Source organism: Macaca mulatta, chromosome 8, assembly GCF_049350105.2.
Source record: "Macaca mulatta isolate MMU2019108-1 chromosome 8, T2T-MMU8v2.0, whole genome shotgun sequence".
NCBI lineage: Eukaryota > Metazoa > Chordata > Mammalia > Primates > Cercopithecidae > Macaca > Macaca mulatta.
Window position 1 is genome coordinate 109,373,455 of NC_133413.1, and position 19,705 is coordinate 109,393,159.

Sequence of the window (19,705 nt, forward strand, 5' to 3'; positions counted from 1 at the left end):
GGTGTTTCCCCTTTACGGTTCCCTCCACCCGCTCAGACACCTCCTAGATCCTTATACTAACTAGCAGGGTCGCATCTGGGACCCTGGCTAGCCGAACGCAACAGTTCTTCTCCACGAAGACGCGCAAAGTAGCTTCTCCAGCCTGAGAAATCCGGTCCGGCTGCGTAGAGTGGCGGCCGTGGAGGGACACTTTGTTTTGAACACCAAGTAGGGCACACCCGGAAGTGGCGCGGTACAGGAGCAGCGCTGCCGCCGGGGGTGGGTGCCAGGGACCTGGAGGTGGAGGGGACGCGGCGATACTCTGGCGTGTGAGCGGAGAGTGGAGTGCTGGGGGGCGGGAGCGGGAGCGGGAGGGGGGGCCTTCTAGCTTTCGTTCTATGGTGGCAGATCCGGCTGGGTTCCGGAAAGCGAGGGCCTGGCGGAGTGACTGGGTTGGTGAAGGGCTACTGCGGCCGAAGGGGAGTCCGCCTCACTTCATTCTTCCACTCTGAGGGACCCGCTCTCTTCTGGTCACTACATCTTCCTCCCTTACTTCGCTTGGCAAGGGGTGTTGTACTTGTGAGGAAGTCGCAGCTGGAGCTGGGAGTCCTCTTGAGTTTTCTCTGCTTCTAAGAGGAGGCGAACGGCCGCCTTGGTGGGGACTTACTGCTTTTGGCCTGAGATAACTAACGCTCTTTCCTTCACTATACGGCCGACTTACAACGTTTCTGTCTACTCCTTTCAGCTTCCGACTTTGACTCCTTACCTTAAAAGATGCTGGAGTCATACGTAACTCCGATTTTAATGAGCTATGTGAATCGCTACATCAAGAACTTAAAGCCGTCGGATCTACAGCTTTCGCTATGGGGTGGAGACGTCGTACTTAGCAAGCTCGAGTTAAAGTTGGATGTGCTGGAACAGGTAAGCTATGTAGCTGTCATGAACTGGAAACAGTTTTCAACTTGTTTAGACGGTAATCTGTTGTATCCTACGCCTTGCCTTTGTGCTATAAAAACGAAACTTTTCTACTGATGTATTTTGAACTACCCTGAAACAAGGGGGGCTTATTTTACATTATTTTCTTTTTTTTTGAGATGGCGTCTTGCTCTGTCGCCCAGACTGGAGTGCAGCCGCGTGATCTCGGCTCTCTGCAACCTCTACCTCTGGGGCTCAGGCAGTTCTCCTGCCGTAGCCTCCCTAAGAGCTGGGATTACATGTGCGCACCACCACGCCTGGCTAATTTTTGTATTTCTAGTAGAGACGGGGTTTCACCATGTTGGCCAGGCTGGTCTCGAACTCCTGACCTCAGGTGATCCGCCTGCCTCGGTCTCCCAAAGTGCTGGGATTATAGGCGTGAGCCACTACGCCCGACCTGCATTATTTTTAAAAATAGTTTGTTCCCAGGTGACGGTATATTAGAATGGGATTACTTAAAGTTGCCTTGACAGAAAGACGATTTCATTGTTCATGTCAGAATTGTTCTATTTAGTCAATTTTCAAGCATTATGAATGTGCTAATTTATGTTGTCAAAATTCTGTATAAGCCTGGAAAATATTACATTCTCATTCTCCTTTTTGGGCAGTGGAAGGGTTTGAAGGCCATCAGGAAGTGTGGCTGGCTGGTGGGGGTTGAGGAAAAAAAGATTAAAAAAAAACAAAGCAGGTTCAGATCATGAGGAAAGATGACATTTCCCACAGCATCCTCAGAGTGTTGAGTAGATACATTGAGAATGGCAGTAAAATTGGAAACTTCTTTATTAATCGTTTTAGTTTCTTGTAACATGAGATTGGTCTGATGCAAAAGAACTCTTAACTTCAAAGATCACATATTCATTAATTCACTTATTACATTTATTAGTAACATATGCCAAGAAATTCTGTTAGGCTTGAGGATCTGTGCAAGCTCAGAAGAATCAGAGACCAAATGATTTTTAGGAGATAAGGGAAGACTTAATCTGACAGTGATAGTTATTGATAATTTTTAGGTATAGTCCACAGCCTCTTTTATTACTCTTTTATTAAGTCAGTCTAGACTTAACACCAAGAAATAATACTCCTGGCTGCTGCTTTTTCCTGTTTCCAAGGTTAGTTGAGTGGCTTAGTATTTTCATTTTCTTTTTTTTTTTTGATGAGCACAAATCCCAAGTATAACAGCTGAGTTTTTTTTTTTTTTGAGACAGAGTCTCGCTCTGTCGCACAGACTGGAGTGCAGTGGCGCCATCTCGGCTCACTGCAAGCTCCATCTCCCGGGTTCACGCCATTCTCCTGCCTCAGCCTCCTGAGTATAGCTGGGACTATAGGCGCCCGCCACCACGCCCTGCTAATTTTTTGTATTTTTAGTAGAGACGGGGTTTCACTGTGTTAGCCAGGATGGTGTCGATCTCCTGACCTCATGATCCGCCTACCTCAACCTCCCAAAGTGCTGGGATTACAGGCGTGAGCCACCGCGCCCGGCCAACAGCTCAATTTTAAAATGTTTTACACCTGTGCAACTACTGTCCAATAAAAAAATAGAATGTTTCCAGCACCCCAAAAGGTTCACCTGTTTTAGTAAGTACTCCGGGCTGGGCGCAGTGGCTCATGCCTGCATTCCCAGCACTTTGGAAGGCCAAAGCGGGCAGATCATGAGGTCAGGAGTTCGAGACCAGCCTGGCCAACATGGCGAAACCATGTCTCTACTAAAAATACAAAAAATTAGCTGGGCGTGGTGGCATGCGCCTGTAATCCCAGCTACTCGGGAGACTGAGGCAGGAGAATTGCTTCAATCCGGGAGGGGAAGGTTGCAGTGAGCCAAGATCACGCCACTGGGCTCCAGCCTGGGCGACAAAGTGAGACTCCATCTAGGGTAGGGGGACGTACTCCCCATTCCTAAAAGAGGTGACTGGTAATCTGACTTCTGTCAACACAGATAAGTTTTACCTGGTTTTGAACCTCAAAAAAATTGGAATCACTTGTGTTTGGCTTTTTTCTTTCAACCTTTCTAAGATTAACCCCTGTTGTTAGAAGAGTTTGTTTTTCGTATTGTCAGTACTATTCCATTGCATAGAGATTCCACAATTTACTTACACATTCTCCTTTTGATGGACACTTGGTTTTTTAATATTTGTGGCTGGTGAAGAAAGCTTCCATGAACATTCCAGTACATCTGTCTTGTTAAGATAAGTATTAATATCTCTTAGGCATATACCTAGAAGGTAGGGCCTGTGTTTAGCCTGTGTTTTCATTTCATATTGCCAGATAGTCTTCCAAAGTGGTTATATCAATTCCAGTCTCACCAACAACTTATGAGCATTCCAGGTATTTCACATTTTTGCTACTACTTGGTATGTTTGTTATTTTCATGTTAGCCTTTCCAGTGGGTGTGTAGTGATATCTCATTGTAATTTTAACTTCTATTTTCCTCGTGACTAATGATGTTTTTATATTCTTATTGGCCATTTAGCTATCTTTTTTTTTTTGTGAAGTCTAAGTCTTTTTTCCTTTTGTAAAGATTGAATGTTCTGTCTTATTGATGTATAGGAAATCTTTTTTTTTTTGAGACAGAGTCTCACTCTGTTGCCCAGGCTGGAGTGCAGTGGCGTGATCTAGGCTCACTGCAAGCTCCACCTCCCGGGTTCACGCCATTCTCCTGCCTCAGCCTCCCGAATAACTGGGACTACAGGCACCCACTACCATGCCCAGCTAATTTTTTGTATTTTTAGTAGTGATGGGGTTTCACCATGTTAGCCAGGATGTTTTCGATCCTTTGACCTTGTGATCCGCCTGCCTCGGCCTCCCAAAGTGCTGGGATTACAGGTGTGAGCCACCATGCCCGGCCAGGAATTCTTTATATATTTTGGAAATGAGTCCTTTGCCGGATAGATGTTTTGCAGTATTTACTTTCAGTTTGTGGCTTGTATCTTTACTCATAAAGGTGTCTTGATGAATAAAACTGAAGTCCAGTTTATCAATCTTTTCCCTTGTGGTTAGGGTTTTTCTTGTCTTGTTTAAGAAATCTGTGCTTAAACCAACAATATATATTCTTTTATATTTCTTTTAGGAGCTTTATTAAATTCCATGATTCATCTCAAATTTGTTTTTCTGCATATGTGTAATAGAGGTAAAGATTAATTTATTTCCATTGATAGTTGATCTATACCATTTGTTGAACTCTTCTTTCCTTACTCAATTACAGTAAGCCTTTACTGTAAATCAGGTTGCCATATGTGTGTGGATTTGATTCTGAACTCTTTATTCTATTGAGTGGTCTGTTTGTCTATTCTTGTGTCACTCCATATGGTTAGTGTAGCTTTTATAATAAGACTTGGTATCTCAGTGTAATTAGTACAACTTTGTTCTTTTCTCCTTCAAGATTTTCGTAACTATTTTAGGTCCTTTGTATTTCCACATATATTTTATTTTATTTATTTGTTTTTTTGAGACAGAGTTTCGCTTTGTAGCCCAGGCCAGAGTGCAGTAGTGCGATCTCCGCTCACTGCAACCTCCACCTCCCTGTGGAGCAGTTCTCCTGCTGCAGCCTCCCTAGTAGCTGGGATTACAGGTGTGCACCACCACGCCTGGCTAATTTTTGTATTTTTAGTAGAGATGGGGTTTCACCAGGTTGGCCAGGATGGTGTCAATCTCCTGAGCTCAGGTGATCCACCCGCCTTGGCCTCTCAAAGTGCTGGGATTACAGGCATGAGCCACCATGCCCAGCCTATCATATACATTTTAATTTCAACTTGTAACTTTTATAATTAATTTCTAAAAAGGAAAGCTGTTAGTGTTTTTGCTGAGATTACATTGAATCTATAGATCAATTTTGGATGAATTAACATATTGAGTTGACATAGTTTTGAGTTTTTCAATTCATGTACAGAGCATTGCTTTCCATAGTTTTAGGCCTTTAATTTCTCTCAGCAATGTTTTGAACTTTTTAGAGAAATTTTGCATGTATTTAATTAAATTTTACCTCTTTTTATTGATGGTTAAGTAGCATTTTAAAAACCTGTTTTCTGGCTAAGTGTGTGGTGGCTTTTACTTGTAATCAATCACAGCACTTTGGGAGGCCAAGGTGGGTGGATCACTTGAGGTCAGGAGTTTGAGATCAGCCTGGCCGATATGGCAAAACCTCGTCTCTACTAAAATTACAAAAATTAGCCAGGTGTGGTGGCTGATGCATGTAATCCCAGCTACTTGGGACACTGAGGCACGAGAATCACTTGAACTGGGAAGGTGGAGGTTGCAGTGAGCCGAGATCGCGCCACTGGACTCCAGCCTGGGCGACAGAGTGAGACTCTGTCTCAAAAAGCAAACACAAAAAAACCTCTATTTTTAAATAATTTGTTACCAGTACAGAGAAATAAAATTGATTTTAGTATGTTGACCTATCCAGTGACCCAACTTGTCTAACAGTTTTTGGTAGGTTCTTTTGGATTGTCCATGTTCAATCATGTCATCTGCAAATAATGACAGTTTTACATCTTTCTATCCAATACTTGTATCTTTTATTTCGTTTTATTTCATTAATGCACTGGGCTAGGACCTTTTATATAATGTGGAGTAGAGGTCATAAGAGTAGACATCCTTTTTTGTTTCCAATTTCAGTGGGAAAGTATTCAGTGTTTTACTATTAAGTATGTTGTTAGCTATAAATAACCTTTATTGAGTTGAGATTTTCTTGTATTACTACTTTTCCAATGAGTTTTAAAAATCGTAAATGAATGCTGAATTTTATCAAATATTACATTTAATGAGTTGATACATGATTTTTCTCTTTTGTTTTATTAATGTGGTAAATTACATTGTTTTCAAATCTTAACCTTGCATTCCTGGAATAAACCTGATTATATATTATCTTTTTTACATATTGTTGGGTTCAATTTGTTAAATTTTGATTGATTTTGTTGTGTATTTGCTTATAAGCGATACTAGCCTGTGATTTTCCTTTCTTGGAATGTTGTTTCCTGGTTTTGAATGTCATATATGTATGTGTGTGTGTGTGTATATGTATATATAGGACTTATTGATTTATTTGTGAGGTATTCCCTCTTTTTATAATCTCCGACAGTTTAAGATCAATGTTAGTAGTTTTTTTAAAATTGTGATAGAATATATATAATACAACCTTTATCATCTTAACTTTTTTTTTTTTTTTTTGAGACAGAGTTTCACTCTTGTTGCCCAGGCTGGAGTGTAATGGTGCGATCTTGGCTCACTGCAACCTCTGCTTCCTGGGTTCAAACAATTTTCCTGCCTCAGCCTCCCGAGTAGCTGGGATTACAGGCGCCCACTGCAATGCCTGGCTAATTTTTTGTATTTTTAGTAGAGATTGGGTTTTACCATGTTGGCCGGGCTGGTCTCAAACTCCTGACCTCAGGTGATCCACCCACCTTGGCCTCCCAAAGTGCTGGGATTACAGGCATGAGATCATGCCTGGCCCATTTTAACCATTTTTAAATGTACAATTCTGTGATATTACTTATGTTTACATTGTTGTGCAACCATCACTGCTACTTATCTCTAGAATATTTTCGTCTTCCCAAACTGAAATTTGGGAAGTACCCATTAGACACTAACTCCCTATTTTCCCCTCTTCCCAGCCCCTTGCAACCACTATTCTACTTTATGACTGTATGAATTTGACTATTTTAAGTACCTCATATAAGTGGACTCATTCAATGTTCTTTTGTTATTGGCGTATTTCACTTAGCACAATGTCTAAAAAAGCTTATTCATGTTGTAGCATATGCCACTATGTCCTTTGTTTTTAAGTCTAAATAATCTATTAGATGTACATGCCACATTTTGTTCATTCATTTATTCACTGATAGTTGGGTTGCTTTCATCTTTTGGCTATAATGCTGATATGAAGGTAGGTGTACAAATATACCTGAGACTGTGCTTTTAATTTATTTGGGTATACACCCAGAAATGGAATTGCCAGATCATATGATAATTCTGCGTTTAATTTTTTGAGGAATTACCATACTGTTTTCCACAGTGATTGCGTTGTTTTACATTCCTACCAGCAATGTGCAAAGGTTCGAAGTGCTCCATGTCCTCACTAACACTTGTTGTCTTACTTTTTTTTTTTTTTTTAATATAGCTAACCTAATAGATATGAAATGATATCTCAGTGTGGTTTTAATTTGCATTTCTCTGATGATTAGTGATGTTGAGCCTCTTTTCTCATGTACTTATTAGCTATGTTTGTCTTCTTTGGAGAAATGCCTATTTGAGTCCTTTGCCCAATTTTGAATTGGGTTCTTTGTTTTTTGTTGTTGTTGAGTTATAGGAGTTCTGTATGTATTGTGGATATCAATCCCTTATCAGATACATGATTTGCACATATTTTCTCACATGCTGTCAGTGGCATCTTACTCTATAATAGCATCCTTTGATACAACAAAGTTTTTAATTTTGATGAAGTCCAACTTAGCTATTTTTCTCATTCATTGTCTGGATTTTTGCTGTCATACCCAATCATTGTCAAATCTAATGTCATGAAGCTTTTATCCTGTGTTTTCTTCTAATTTTTTTGCTCTTACATAGTATAAAGTAGTGTTGCAACCTCTCTTTCTCTTTTTAAAATGTGGATATTCAGTTTTCCCAACACCATTTGTTGGTATCTGTACTTTCACACTAAATGGTCTTGACACCCTTCTCAAAAATCATTTGACCATAGATGTGAGGGTTTATTTCTGGGCTCTCAATACTATTCCATTGATTTATATGTCTGCCCTTATGACACTATCACACTGTTTGCATTATTGTAGCATTGTAGTGAGTTTCAGAATCAGGAAGTGTGAGATTACCAACTTCTCAGTTTTTTAAGGAAAAATTAAACATGAAGTCATCTGGGTTATGATGTAAAGTTATAAACTGCTGATTTAATTTAAGACGTGTAGGATCATTTAGACTTTTATTTCTGCTGTTGTCAGTTTTGGTGAATTGTATCTTTCAAGGAATTTCCCTATTTTTTGAAAATTCGGGATCAGCAAACTGTGTCCTGGGCCTGCTTTTGTAAATACAGTTTTATTGAAACATAGCTACTCATTTTATTGTCTGTGGCTGCTTTTGCCCTAAAACAGCAGAATTAAGTAGCTAGGACAGAGACTGCGTGGCTTGCAAAAGCCTAAAGTATTTACTGTCTCCATCTGTACTGAAAAAGTTTGCTGCCCTGCTCTAAATTGTTATATGTAAGGAATAAAGTTGGGTTTTTTGTTGTTTACTTTTTATTTTTTAATTTTTATTTTTTGAGACAAAGTCTCAACTCTGTTGCACAGGCTGGAGTGCAATGGCAGATCACAGCTCTGTGCAGTCTTGACCTCTCAGGCTCAAGCTGTCTTCCCACCTCTGCTTCCTCTGAGTGCCAGTGCCACCATTTCCGAATGATTTGTATATTTTTTGTAGAGACAAGGTCTCGCGATGTTTCCCAGGCTGGTCTCAAACTCCTGGGCTCAAATGACCTTCCAGCCTCAGCCTCCCAAAGTGTTGGGATTACAGACGTGAGCGCCTTATGCCCAGGCTGGTGTTTATTATAAAGCTGCCTGACTTAAAAAAATTTATCTGTAGGATCTGCAGTGATATCTTCTTTTCATGCCTGATGCTGGTAATTTGTATTTTTTCCATCAATATTGCTAGGGTCTTACTAATTTTATTAATATTTTCAAAGAACTAATTTTTGTTTTCGTTGATTCTTTTTTGAATTGTACTTTTGTTCTTATTTTTATAATTTCTTTCACTTTTTTTGGATTTCATTTACTTTTCTTTTTTCTAGTTTCCTGAGTTGGAAACTTAAGTCATTGCTTTTTTTTCAGTCTTTTTCTACTGAAATATATATATGTAATGCTGTAATTTTTTTCTCTAACCATATATTTAGCAGTATCACGTGGGATTTCATGTTGTTTTTTCATTAAGTTAAAAAAATTTTATAATTTCCGTTTTGATTTCTTTGATTATTGGGTTATCATTTGGCTTACTTAGAAATATATTGCTTAATTTCCAAACATTTAGGAATTTATTAATTATCTTTCTGTTACTGATTTCTATTTAATTCCACTGTGGTCAGCAGCACATTGTCTGTACGATTTTGCTTATTAAAATGTATAAATTAATATATAGGCTGTTTCTGTATAAGTGTTTAATGTGCAATTGATAAAAAGTGCATATTCTGCACTTGTTGCTGTAGCGTTCTGTAAATATCACTTACCAGAAATTGGTCATTAGAGTTCTTCAAATCTTGTAAATCCATATGACTTTTCATTGTTTGCTTATTCTGTCAGCTACTAGATGTTGAGGTATGTCTGCAGATATAGCCATAGCTGGAAGTGTAACCTCCAGTTATGATTGTGGATTTGTCTATTTCTCATTTTTAGTTTTGTTGGTTTTCACTTTATATATCTTAAAGTTATGTTATTAAGTGTATACATATTTAGTATCATGACATCTCATTGTTTAATATACTTGAAACAAATCATTCTGAGAAGTGTCCCTCTTTTTTTATTTTTCTTTTTGTTATTGTGGTCCCTCTTTTTCCTTGTTTTGGGTTGGGTTTGATTTTGTTTTTCTACTCTCAAGGTGGACATTTAGGTTATTGATTTGAGATCTCTTTCTCTCTTTCTTCTTTTCTTTTTCTTTCTGGACAAGGCCCAGGCTAAAGTGCAGTGTTGATCATTGCTCACTGCAGCTTCGACCACATGGGCTCAGGTGATTCTCTTACCTCAGCCTGGAAAGTAGCTAGGACCACATACCTGTACTATCACGCCTAGCTACTTAAAAAAAAAAAATTATTTGTAGAGGCAAGGTCTTGTATGTTGCCCAGGCTGGCTTTTTTCCTGTTGCAGACATTTACAGCTGTGCATTTCTTTAGCTGCATCCCATAAATTTTGGCATATTGTGTTTTCATTTTTACCCAGATCAATTATTTTCTGACTTCTCTTGATATGAATATGTATTTTTGCAGTTGCTGTAGTTGTTGGATGGAGTCGTTAGAGATGTATAGATGTCAGGTATAACTGGTTGATAATGTTGTTCAAACCTTCTCTGTCCTTGTTCACTTTCTATTCAGTTATTCTGTCCACTATTGTAAGTGAGATATCGTAGTCTCTGCTGTTATTGTTGAATTATCTATTTGTTCTTTCAGTTTTCTTAGTTTTTGCTATATATAGTATTTCAAGGGTTTGTTGCTATGTTCATCAATGGTTTATATCTTCTGCATGAAGGGACTCTTTTATCCTTATAAAATGTCGCATTTTGTTTTTAGTAACTTAAAAAAAAATAAGTCTCTTTTGTCTGATATTAGTATAATTGTTACAGCTTTCTGCTGTTACTATTTGCATATCTTTTTCTTTTCAACTCATTTATGTTTTTGAATCTAAAATGTGTTTGTTTTAAAGAGCCTATAGTTATATCTTGTTACGTTTTAAAATTCAGCCTGATAATCTTTGCCTTTTAAAAATTGACATATAATAATTATATATGTTTATAGGGCACAGAGTGATACTTTGATACATGTATATAATGTGTAATGACCAAATCAAGGTAGTTAGCATATTCATCACCTCAGACGTATATCATTTCTTCATGTTGGGAACATTCAAAATCCTCTCTTCTAGCTATTTGAAAATCTACAGTAAATTATTGTTAACTGTAGTCACTCTACAGTGCTATAGAACACTAGAACTTACTCCTCTCATCCAACTGTAATTTTTTTTTGTAGTTCTTTTTTGATTTTTGATTTTAATTTTAGTGTGTACTTGGTAGGTCTATATATTTATGGTGTACATGAGATGTTTTAATACAGGCATGCAATGTTTAATAATCACATCATGTAAAATGGGGTATCCATTCCCTCAAGCATTCTTGGTGTTACAGACAACCTAATTATACTCTTTTACTTATTTAAAAATGTATAATTAAATTATTAATGACTATAGTCACCCTGTTGTGCTATCAAATACTAGGTCTTACTAATTCTATTGTTTTGGTACCCACTAACCATCTCTCCTCCTTGCGCCTTCCACGGGCTCTACCCTTCCCAGCCTCTGGTCCAGCTATAATTTTGTATCTGTTAATAAACATCTTCATACTCCCCATTTTTTCTTTACCTTCCTAGTATCTAGTAACCACTGTTATACTCTCTACTTCTATGATATCAACTTTTTCATCCCTGTGTATGAGTGAGAATATGCAATATTTGTCTTTCTGTGCTTGACTTATTTCACATAACATAATGACTTTCATTTTCATTCATGTTGCTGCAAAGGACAAGTTTTTTTTTTTTTTTTTGCATAATAGTATTCCATTATGCATACACACCACATTTTCTTTTCTTTCTTTTTTTTTTTTTTTTCCGAGACAGAGTCTTCCTCTGTTGCTCAGGGTGGAGTGCAGTGGTGCAATCTCGGCTCACTGCAACCTCTGCCTCCTGAGTTCAAGCGATTCTTCTGCCTCAGCCTCCCAAGTAGCTGGGACTACAGGTGCATGCCACCACACCCGACTAATTTTTGTATTTTTAGTAGAGATGGGGTTTCACCATATTGGCCAGGCGGGTCTCGAATGCCAGACCTCATGATCTGCCTGCCTCTGCCTCCCAAAGTGCTGGGATTAGAGGTGTGAGCTAGTACACCCGTCCTATACCACATTTTCTTTATCCATCATTCCTTTGTAGATGGATAGTTAGGTTGATTCCATATCTTTGCTATTGTGTATAGAGCTGCAATAAACATGGGAGTACAAGGTATCTCTTTATCATACTAATTTTATTTGTATGTACACCCAGTAGTGGGATTGCTGGATTATATTTAGTTCTATTTTCAGCTTTTTAAGGAACTTTTATGGTGTTTTTCGTAATGGCTACTAATGTACATTCCCACCAAGTGTGTGTTTTCTTTTCTTTATATCCTCACGAGTATTTTGTTTGTTTGTTTGGGTAATAGCTATTCTAACTGATATGATACTTTATTGTGGTTTTTATTTACATTTTCCCTATGATTAGTGATGTTGAACATTTTTCATATACCTGTTGGCCATTTATATGTCACCTTTTGAGAAATGTCTACTCAGAGCAATTGCCCAATTTTTTTTTTTTTTTTTTTTTTTTTTTGAGACGGAGTCTCGCTCTGTCCGCCCAGGCTGGAGTGCAGTGACCGGATCTCGGCTCCCTGCAAGCTCCGCCTCTCGGGTTCACGCCATTCTCCTGCCTCAGCCTCCTGAGTAGCTGGGACTACAGGGGCCCGCCACCACGCCCGTCTAGTTTTTTGTATTTTTTAGTAGAGACGGGGTTTCACCGTATTAGCCAGGATGGTCTCGATCTCCTGACCTCGTGATCCGCCCATCTCGGCCTCCCAAAGTGCTGGGATTACAGGCTTGAGCCACCACGCCCGGCCGCAATTGCCCATTTTAAAATTGGAGTCTCTCTGTGTGTGGATGTGTGAGTGTGTGTGTGTGCGCATGTGTGCATGTGTGCTATTGAGCTGAGTTCCTTGTATATTATGGATATTAACCTCTTATACAATAAAATATTTGTCTAGACCGAAGTCCCAAAGCATTTTCTCTTGTGTTTTCTTCTAGTAGTTCCATAGTTCCAGGAATTACATTTAAGTCTTTAGTCCATCTTGAGTTGATTTTTGTATATGGTGAGAGATTGGGATCAAGTGTCACTCTTTTGCTTATGGATATCCAGTTTTCATGGCACCATTGATTGGAGAGACTGTCCTTTCCCTAATGTGTGTTCTTCGTGCCTTTGTTAAAAATCCATTGGATTTAAATATGTGGGTTTATTTTTGGTTTTGCTGTTCTGTTCTCCTGGTTTGTATGTCTGTTCTTATACAAGTACCATGTTGTTTTGATTACTATAACTTTGTAGTTTATTTTGAAGTCAGAAATTGTGATGCTTGTGGATTTATTCTTTTGTTCAGAATTGCTTTGACTATTCAGAGTCTTGTAGCCAAATACAAATTTTATCTTTGCTTGTTATGTACCTGTAAAGAATAGCATTGGTAATTTAGTAGGAATTACATTGAATCTGTAGATCTTTTTGGGTCATTTTAACAACAATTTTTCCAATATGTGAACATGAAATGTCTTTCTAATTTCTTTGTGTCTTCCTCTGTTTCTTTCCCCAGTGTTCTGTCACTTTTTTTGTAGAGATCTTTTACCTCCTTGGTTAAATTTTTTCCTAGATATTTTATTTTTTTGTAGCTATTGGAAATGGGATTGCTTTTTTGATTTCTTTTTCAGCTAGTTTGTTATTGTTGTAGGAAACACTACTGATTTTTATATGTTGATTTTATATCCTGCAACTTTACTGAATTTATCAGTTCTAAGAGTTTTTTGATAGAGTCTTTAGGTATTTCTGCATATGAGATCATGTCATCTGCAAATAGGGACAGTTTGACTTTTTCTTTTCCAATTTGGATCCCTGTTCAAAAAATTTTTTTTCCCTTGCTTAATTACTCTGGCTAGGACTTCAGTACTATGTTGAATAAGACTGGTGAAAATGGGCATTTTGTCTCTTTCCAGTTCTTAGAGGAAAAGCTTTTTGTCCCATTCTTGCATTCCTGGGATAAATCCCATTTAATTATGGTGTATAATCATTTTGCTGTGCTATTGGATTTGGTTTGCTAGTATTTTGTTGAGGATTTTGCATCTGTGTTCATCAGGCGTGTTGTCTTGTTTTCTTTTTCTGTTGTTCCCTGTTAGGTTTTGTTATTAGGGTAATATTGGCCTTGTAGAACGAGTTAGGAAGGATTTTCTATCCTTCAGTTTTTTTGGAATAGTTTGAGAAGAATTGGTATTCTTTTTAAAAAGTTTAGTGGAATTCAGTAGTGGAGCCATTCAGTCCCAGGCTTTTCTTTGTTGGGTGATTTTATTACTGATTCAATCTTATTACTCGTTATTGGACTTTTCAAGTTTTCTGTTTCTTCTTGGTTCAATCTTGGTAGATTATGTGTCTGGGAATTTATTTGTGTTCTCTAGGTTCACTTATTTATTGGTGTATACTTGTTCATAATAGTCACTAATGATCCTTTGTATTTCTGTGGTTTGGTCTCTTTTCTTCTTAGTATATGTAATAGTTTGCTGAATTTGTTTATCTTTTCAAAAAACCAGCTTTTCATTTTGTTGATCCTTTGTATTGTTTGGTGTCTATTTCATTTATTTTGTTCTGATCCTCATAATATCTTTCCTTTTACTAATTTTGTGTTTGTTTTGTTCTTGCTTTTCTAGGTCCTTGACATGCATCGTTAGGTTGTTTATTTGAAATCTTTCAACTTCTTGATACAACTGTTTAATGCTAAAAACTGTTTGTACTGTTTTTGCTATATTCCATAGGATTTGCTATGTTGTATTTCTATTTTCATTTGTTTCAAGAAATTTTAAAATTTCTTGTTCACTTTATTGATCCATTGGTTATTCAAGAGCATGCTATTCAATTTTCATGTATTTGTACAGTTTCCAAAGTTTACTTGTTACTGATTTTTAGTTTTGTTCTATTGTCGTTAGAAAAGAAACTTGATATGACTTTGACTTTTAAAATTTTTGGAGAATTTTTTTTTGTGTACTAATGGCAAGAATGTATTCTGCAGCTGTTGTTCTGTAAATATGTTAGGTCTATTTGGTCTAAACTGCAATTGAAATTTGGTATTTTTGACTGATTTTCTGCCAGTGATCTGTTCAGGGCTGTGAGTGGGGTGTTCAAGTCCCCAATTATTATTGTAAAGGAGTTTATCTCTCTCTTTAGATCCAATAATATTTGCTGTATCTGAGTGCTCTAGTAGTGAGTGTGTATATATTTATAGTTGTTATAGATGCTTGTCAAATTGACTTCATTGTTGTTATTATTATTATTATTATTATTATTTTGAGACGGAGTCTTGCTCTGTGGCCCAGGCTGGAGTGCAGTGGCCGGATCTCAGCTCCCTGCAAGCTCCGCCTCCCGGGTTCACGCCATTCTCCTGCCTCAGCCTCCTGAGTAACTGGGACTACAGGCACCTGCCACCTTGCCCGGCTAGTTTTTTGTATTTTTTAGTAGAGACAGGGTTTCACCGCGTTAGCCAGGATGGTCTCGATCTCCTGACCTCGTGATCCACCCGTTTCTGCCTCCCAAAGTGCTGGGATTACAGGCTTAAGCCACCGCGCCCGGCCCAACTTCATTATTATTATATAATGACCTTTGTCTCCTTATATAGTTTGTGACTTAAAGTGTATTTTTTCTGATATAAGGATAGCTACTCCTATTCATTTTTGGTGGAACTTTCTTCATTTCTTCATTTTAAGTTTATGTATATGTTTACAGAAGTGAGTTTCTTATAGGCAGCATATAGTTGGGTCTTGTTTCCCTGCCTGTCCGCCCCCGACTTCCCCCTCTCACTCTGTCACCAGGCTGGAGTGCAGTGGTGCAGTCTTGGCTCACTACAACCTCCGCCTCCCAGGTTCAAGTGGTTCTCCCGCGTCAGCCTCCCAAGTTGCTGGCATTACAGGCATCCACCATCATGCCCAGCTAATTTTTGTATTTTTGTGGAGACGGGGTTTCACCTCGTTGGCCAGGCTGGTCTTAAACTCCTGACCTCAGGTGATCTGCCTGCCTTGGCCTCCCAAAGTGCTGGGATTACAAGTGTGAGCCACGATGGCCAGCCCGGTCTTGTTTTTTGTTAATCCATTCATCCAGTTTATAGCTTTTAATTGGGGATTATAGTTTTTAATTTGGCATTTTTATTTGTTTACATTCAAGGTTATTATTGATAGGTGAGGAATTTCTCTTGTCATTTTGCTAATTGCCTTTTGTTTCTTTAAAATATATATCCATTCTTCTTTAGTTTCTTATTGTTTATCTTTGCAGTTTGGTGGTTTCTATAGTGATAATTTTTACTTCTCTTTCTCATTTGTGAATCTGCTTCATCAATGAGATTGACACTTCTGCATGTTTTCATGATGGTAGTTATAGTCTGTTCGTTTTCAGTTCTAGGATTCCCCTAATCATTTCTTGTCCATTCAGTCTAGTGGTGATAAATTACCTCATTTTTTGCTTCTCTGGGAAAGATTTTATTTTTCCTTCATTTCTGAAGGGGAGGTTTACTAGTTATGGTAATTTTGGCTAACAGTTTGTTTTCTTTCAACATTTTGAATATGGCATCTCATTGTCTCTTGGCCTATGTTTCTGCTGAGAAATCTGCTGTTAGTCTTATGGAGAGTCCCTATGTGTTACTTCACACTTTTCCTGTTTTTAAAATTCTCTTTGTGTTTGAATTTTGACAGTTTCACTGTAATGTTCATCTTTTCTCAGTTTGACTATAGTGTATCCTGAGAGGACCTTTTTGGGTTGAGACTCTTTGGGAAACTTTGAGCTTCCTGGACCTGGATGTTTATATTTCTCCCATGACTTGAGATGTTTTCAGCTATTATTTATTTAAATAGGTTTTATATGCCTTGTCTGTTCTTTTCCCCGGACCTCCAAAAATACATGCTTTTTTTTTTTTTTTTAACTTAATACTATCCCATAGGCCCTGTATGCTTTCTTCTCATTCTTTTTAACTGTTTTTTATTTGTTTCTTTGTTTTTTTTGGCTAACCCGGGTACAGCAGGACCTCAAAACAATGTTCAGCATTGTTTAGTTATAATGTTGCTGAGACAAAAATGATTTCTGGTCAGGCCCTCTGTCTTTATGGAGTTTGCTTGTTCTCCCCATGTCTGCATGGGTTTTCTCTGGATAGTCTGGTTTCCTTCTGCTTCCCAAAGATGTGAATGTTTGGTTAACTGGTATGTCTAAATTGTCCCAGTATGAGTGAGTGAGTGAGTGTGTGTGTGTGAACTGTGATGTAATGGTGTCCTGTCCAGAACTGGTTTCTACTTTTTACCCTGAGTGGCAGGATAGGCTTCAGCCACCTGTGACACTGAACTGGAATAAGCAGGTTGGAAAATGAACAATTGCATGATACTATAAAATAAAAATTCATAAAGTATATGATAATCATACAAATGCACAATATATGATGCATTCAGAAAGCACTCAGTGATCTCACAGTATTCCTTGTTTTTTAACTGTGTGGCATTAGAAGATGCTCCTCTTTTCACTTTCCAAACATTTGTTTCATGATTTCATTCACAACTATTGTGACTGCTATCATTCACCGATTGACCATAAATTTGGTAAATATTTATTAATCTTAATTTTTATTAATTTAATAATGTAATAATTTGATACTAATTTAATACTAATTTAATAATTTCATTAATCTTTCTTAAATGTACGTATAGCCTACATCTATTTCAGTATTTGATATTAGAAGTGGTTTGACTCTTTACAATATTGGTCATGTTTTTGTGACTAGACATAGGCTGTAGGAACTTTTGTTTATATCAGTTAGCCTAGGTGAAATTAGTTTTGTTTTTTTTTTTTTTTTGAGATGGAGTCTTGCTCAGTTGCCCAGGCTGGCGTGCAGTGGCGCGGTCTCTGCTCACTGCAAGCTCCGCCTCCCGGGTTCACGCCATTCTCCTGCCTCAGCCTCCCGAGTAGCTGGGGCTACAGGCACCCGCCACTACGCCCGGCTAATTTTTTTGTATTTTTTTAGTAGAGACAGGGTTTCACTGTGTTCTCCAGGATGGTCTCGATCTCCTGACCTCGTGATCTGCCCGTCTTGGCCTCCCAAAGTGCTGGGATTACAGGCGTGAGCCACCGTGCCCGGCCGTGAAATTAGTTTTGTTACATGTTGTTTCATTTAAATGACAGTTTCCAAGAACCCACTGATGATGTTAGGTGAAGATTTACTATATTTCAAAAGCCTTATGTTCAAGTTCACAAATTCTTCTGCTTGATCTCGTGTATTGCTGAAACTTTCAATTGTATTTTTAAATTTTATTCATTGACTTCTTCAATGCTAAGATTTCTGTTTGGTTCTTTTTTATGGCATATATCTGTTGAATTTCTCATTCAGATCATGACTTGTTTTTCTGATTTTGTTGAATTCACTATCCGTATTCTTTTGTATTTCACTGAGTTTCCTTAAGAAATTACTGTGAATTCCTTTTCAGGTATTTTATTGGTTTGTTTTCCTTGGGGTATGTTATTAGAGAATTACTGTGTTCCTTTGTGGTGTCATGTTTCCATGCCTTTTCATGTTTCTTGTGTCCCTAGCTTGATATCTGTTTATCTGGAAGAACAACCACCTCTGCCAATTTTATGAAGTAGTTTTCATAGGAAAAAACTTTTTCCTGTAGATTTGACTTCGGTATTGGTTGAGTAGGGTGCCCAGGCTTTTTTCCTCATTGGGTGCAGTAATGTAATTTCTATGTGATTTCTTCAGCCGTCATCAATATCAGCATTTTCTGTGATTGCCTCAGTGGGCTAGACTGTGGGTGTTTGTGGAGGCAGTGGTGTGGCTTTGCTTGGGGTGAGGAATGCTAGACAGGCTGGTCCTTAGTCCCTGAGAAATGGCTGCTATTTCTCAGCTGCCATTTTCTGATTACAGGGTCCAAGGGATGTAGAGCTGCCAGGGCTATTGAGCCCCAAGGCAGAATGCACTCTAGTAGTTGCTTCATTCTCCAAATGATGTAGTACTGCAGCAGCTTGGATCCTGGGGAATTCAGTGGATCAAATGTGAATTCTCTTTCTGGAGCAATCCAGCCTTATGGACCTCAGGCAGCTCCCTATACTGGACTCAGGGCTTGTGAGGACTGTGGAGCTGCCCTGTAGCTTGGATTGCAAGTATCCACAGTGGTCATGGGGACTGCTGAGGATGTCTTGCTTAACTTTTCTCGTCAATGGAGAGCCCCTTCTGGCTCCAGGCTGATTTTGGCCAGGTGCTCTCCTTTCCTCTTTATGCTGACATGTGGAGTTTTCTGTGCCTCAGAAGATCTTCATTACTTCCTGATGAGTTCCATTGTTCTCCCATAGACATTCAACTCAAAGTGCTCTATTTGTTGTTTTGGTTTTTCTTTGTGGAGGAGATGAGCATTGGGTTCCATTTTGATTGAAGTTTTTAATCTGTTCACCTCTAATTTTTATTCATATGATTGGATTTACATTTATCATTTTGCTATTATTTTCTGTGTGCCTCATGTCTGTTTTGTTCCTCTGATACTCTTATTAATTTCTTTTGTAATAAATTGATGTTTTTCGATGTTCTATTTTAACTCCTTTATTGACTTTCAAATTACTTTTGAATTATTTTCTTTCTTTTTTTTTTTTTTTTGAGACAGAGTCTTGATCTGTTGCCCAGGCTGGAGTGCAGTGGCGTGATCTCGACTCACTGCAAGCTCCGCCTCCCGGGTTCATGCCATTCTCCTGCCTCAGCCTTCCGAGTAGCTGGGACTACAGGCACCCGCCACCATGTCCAGCTAATTTTTTTTTTTTTTGTATTTTTAGTAGAGACGGGGTTTTACCGTGTTAGCCAGGATGGTCTCGATCTCCTGACCTCGTGATCCGCCCGCCTCAGCCTCCCAAAGTGCTGGGATTACAGATGTGAGCCACTGCGCCTGGCCTGAATTATTTTCTTTGTGGTTGCTTGGGGGATTATAATATGCATCTGATTTACTGCAAACTACTTGAGATTATTGATAACTTTATTCTATTAAAGTAGAGAACATTTCCCTACTATAGCTCCATTTTCTTCTGCTGCTTGTGCTGTTATTGTCATATATATTGCATCTTCACTTGTTAAAAGTCAAACAATACAATTTTATCATTATTGTTTTATGCAATTTCCTTTTAAATCAGAACAACACGGGAGAAAAAAGCATTTATAAT

General features: G+C 38.2%; 1 protein-coding gene across 44 annotated transcripts in view; it reads left to right on the top strand.

Annotated features, from left to right (window-relative positions):
• Nucleotides 1–214: 214 nt before the first annotated feature.
• VPS13B (vacuolar protein sorting 13 homolog B) overlaps nt 215–19,705 on the top strand; it is an 856,590-nt gene continuing 837,099 nt past the window's right edge. For 18 of the 44 annotated variants that reach the window (XR_013397363.1, XR_013397369.1, XR_013397368.1 and 15 more), the window contains exons 1-2: nt 235–308; nt 725–900. Coding sequence is in view for 30 of the 44 variants with exons in the window: in XM_001096476.5 (XP_001096476.4) it covers nt 754–900 (147 nt within the window). In the remaining 14 variants the exon portion in view is untranslated. Of the gene's footprint in view, nt 635–724; nt 901–19,705 lie in introns of all 44 variants that reach the window. The other 26 variants (XR_013397372.1, XR_013397371.1, XR_013397373.1 and 23 more) reach the window with 3 other exon arrangements.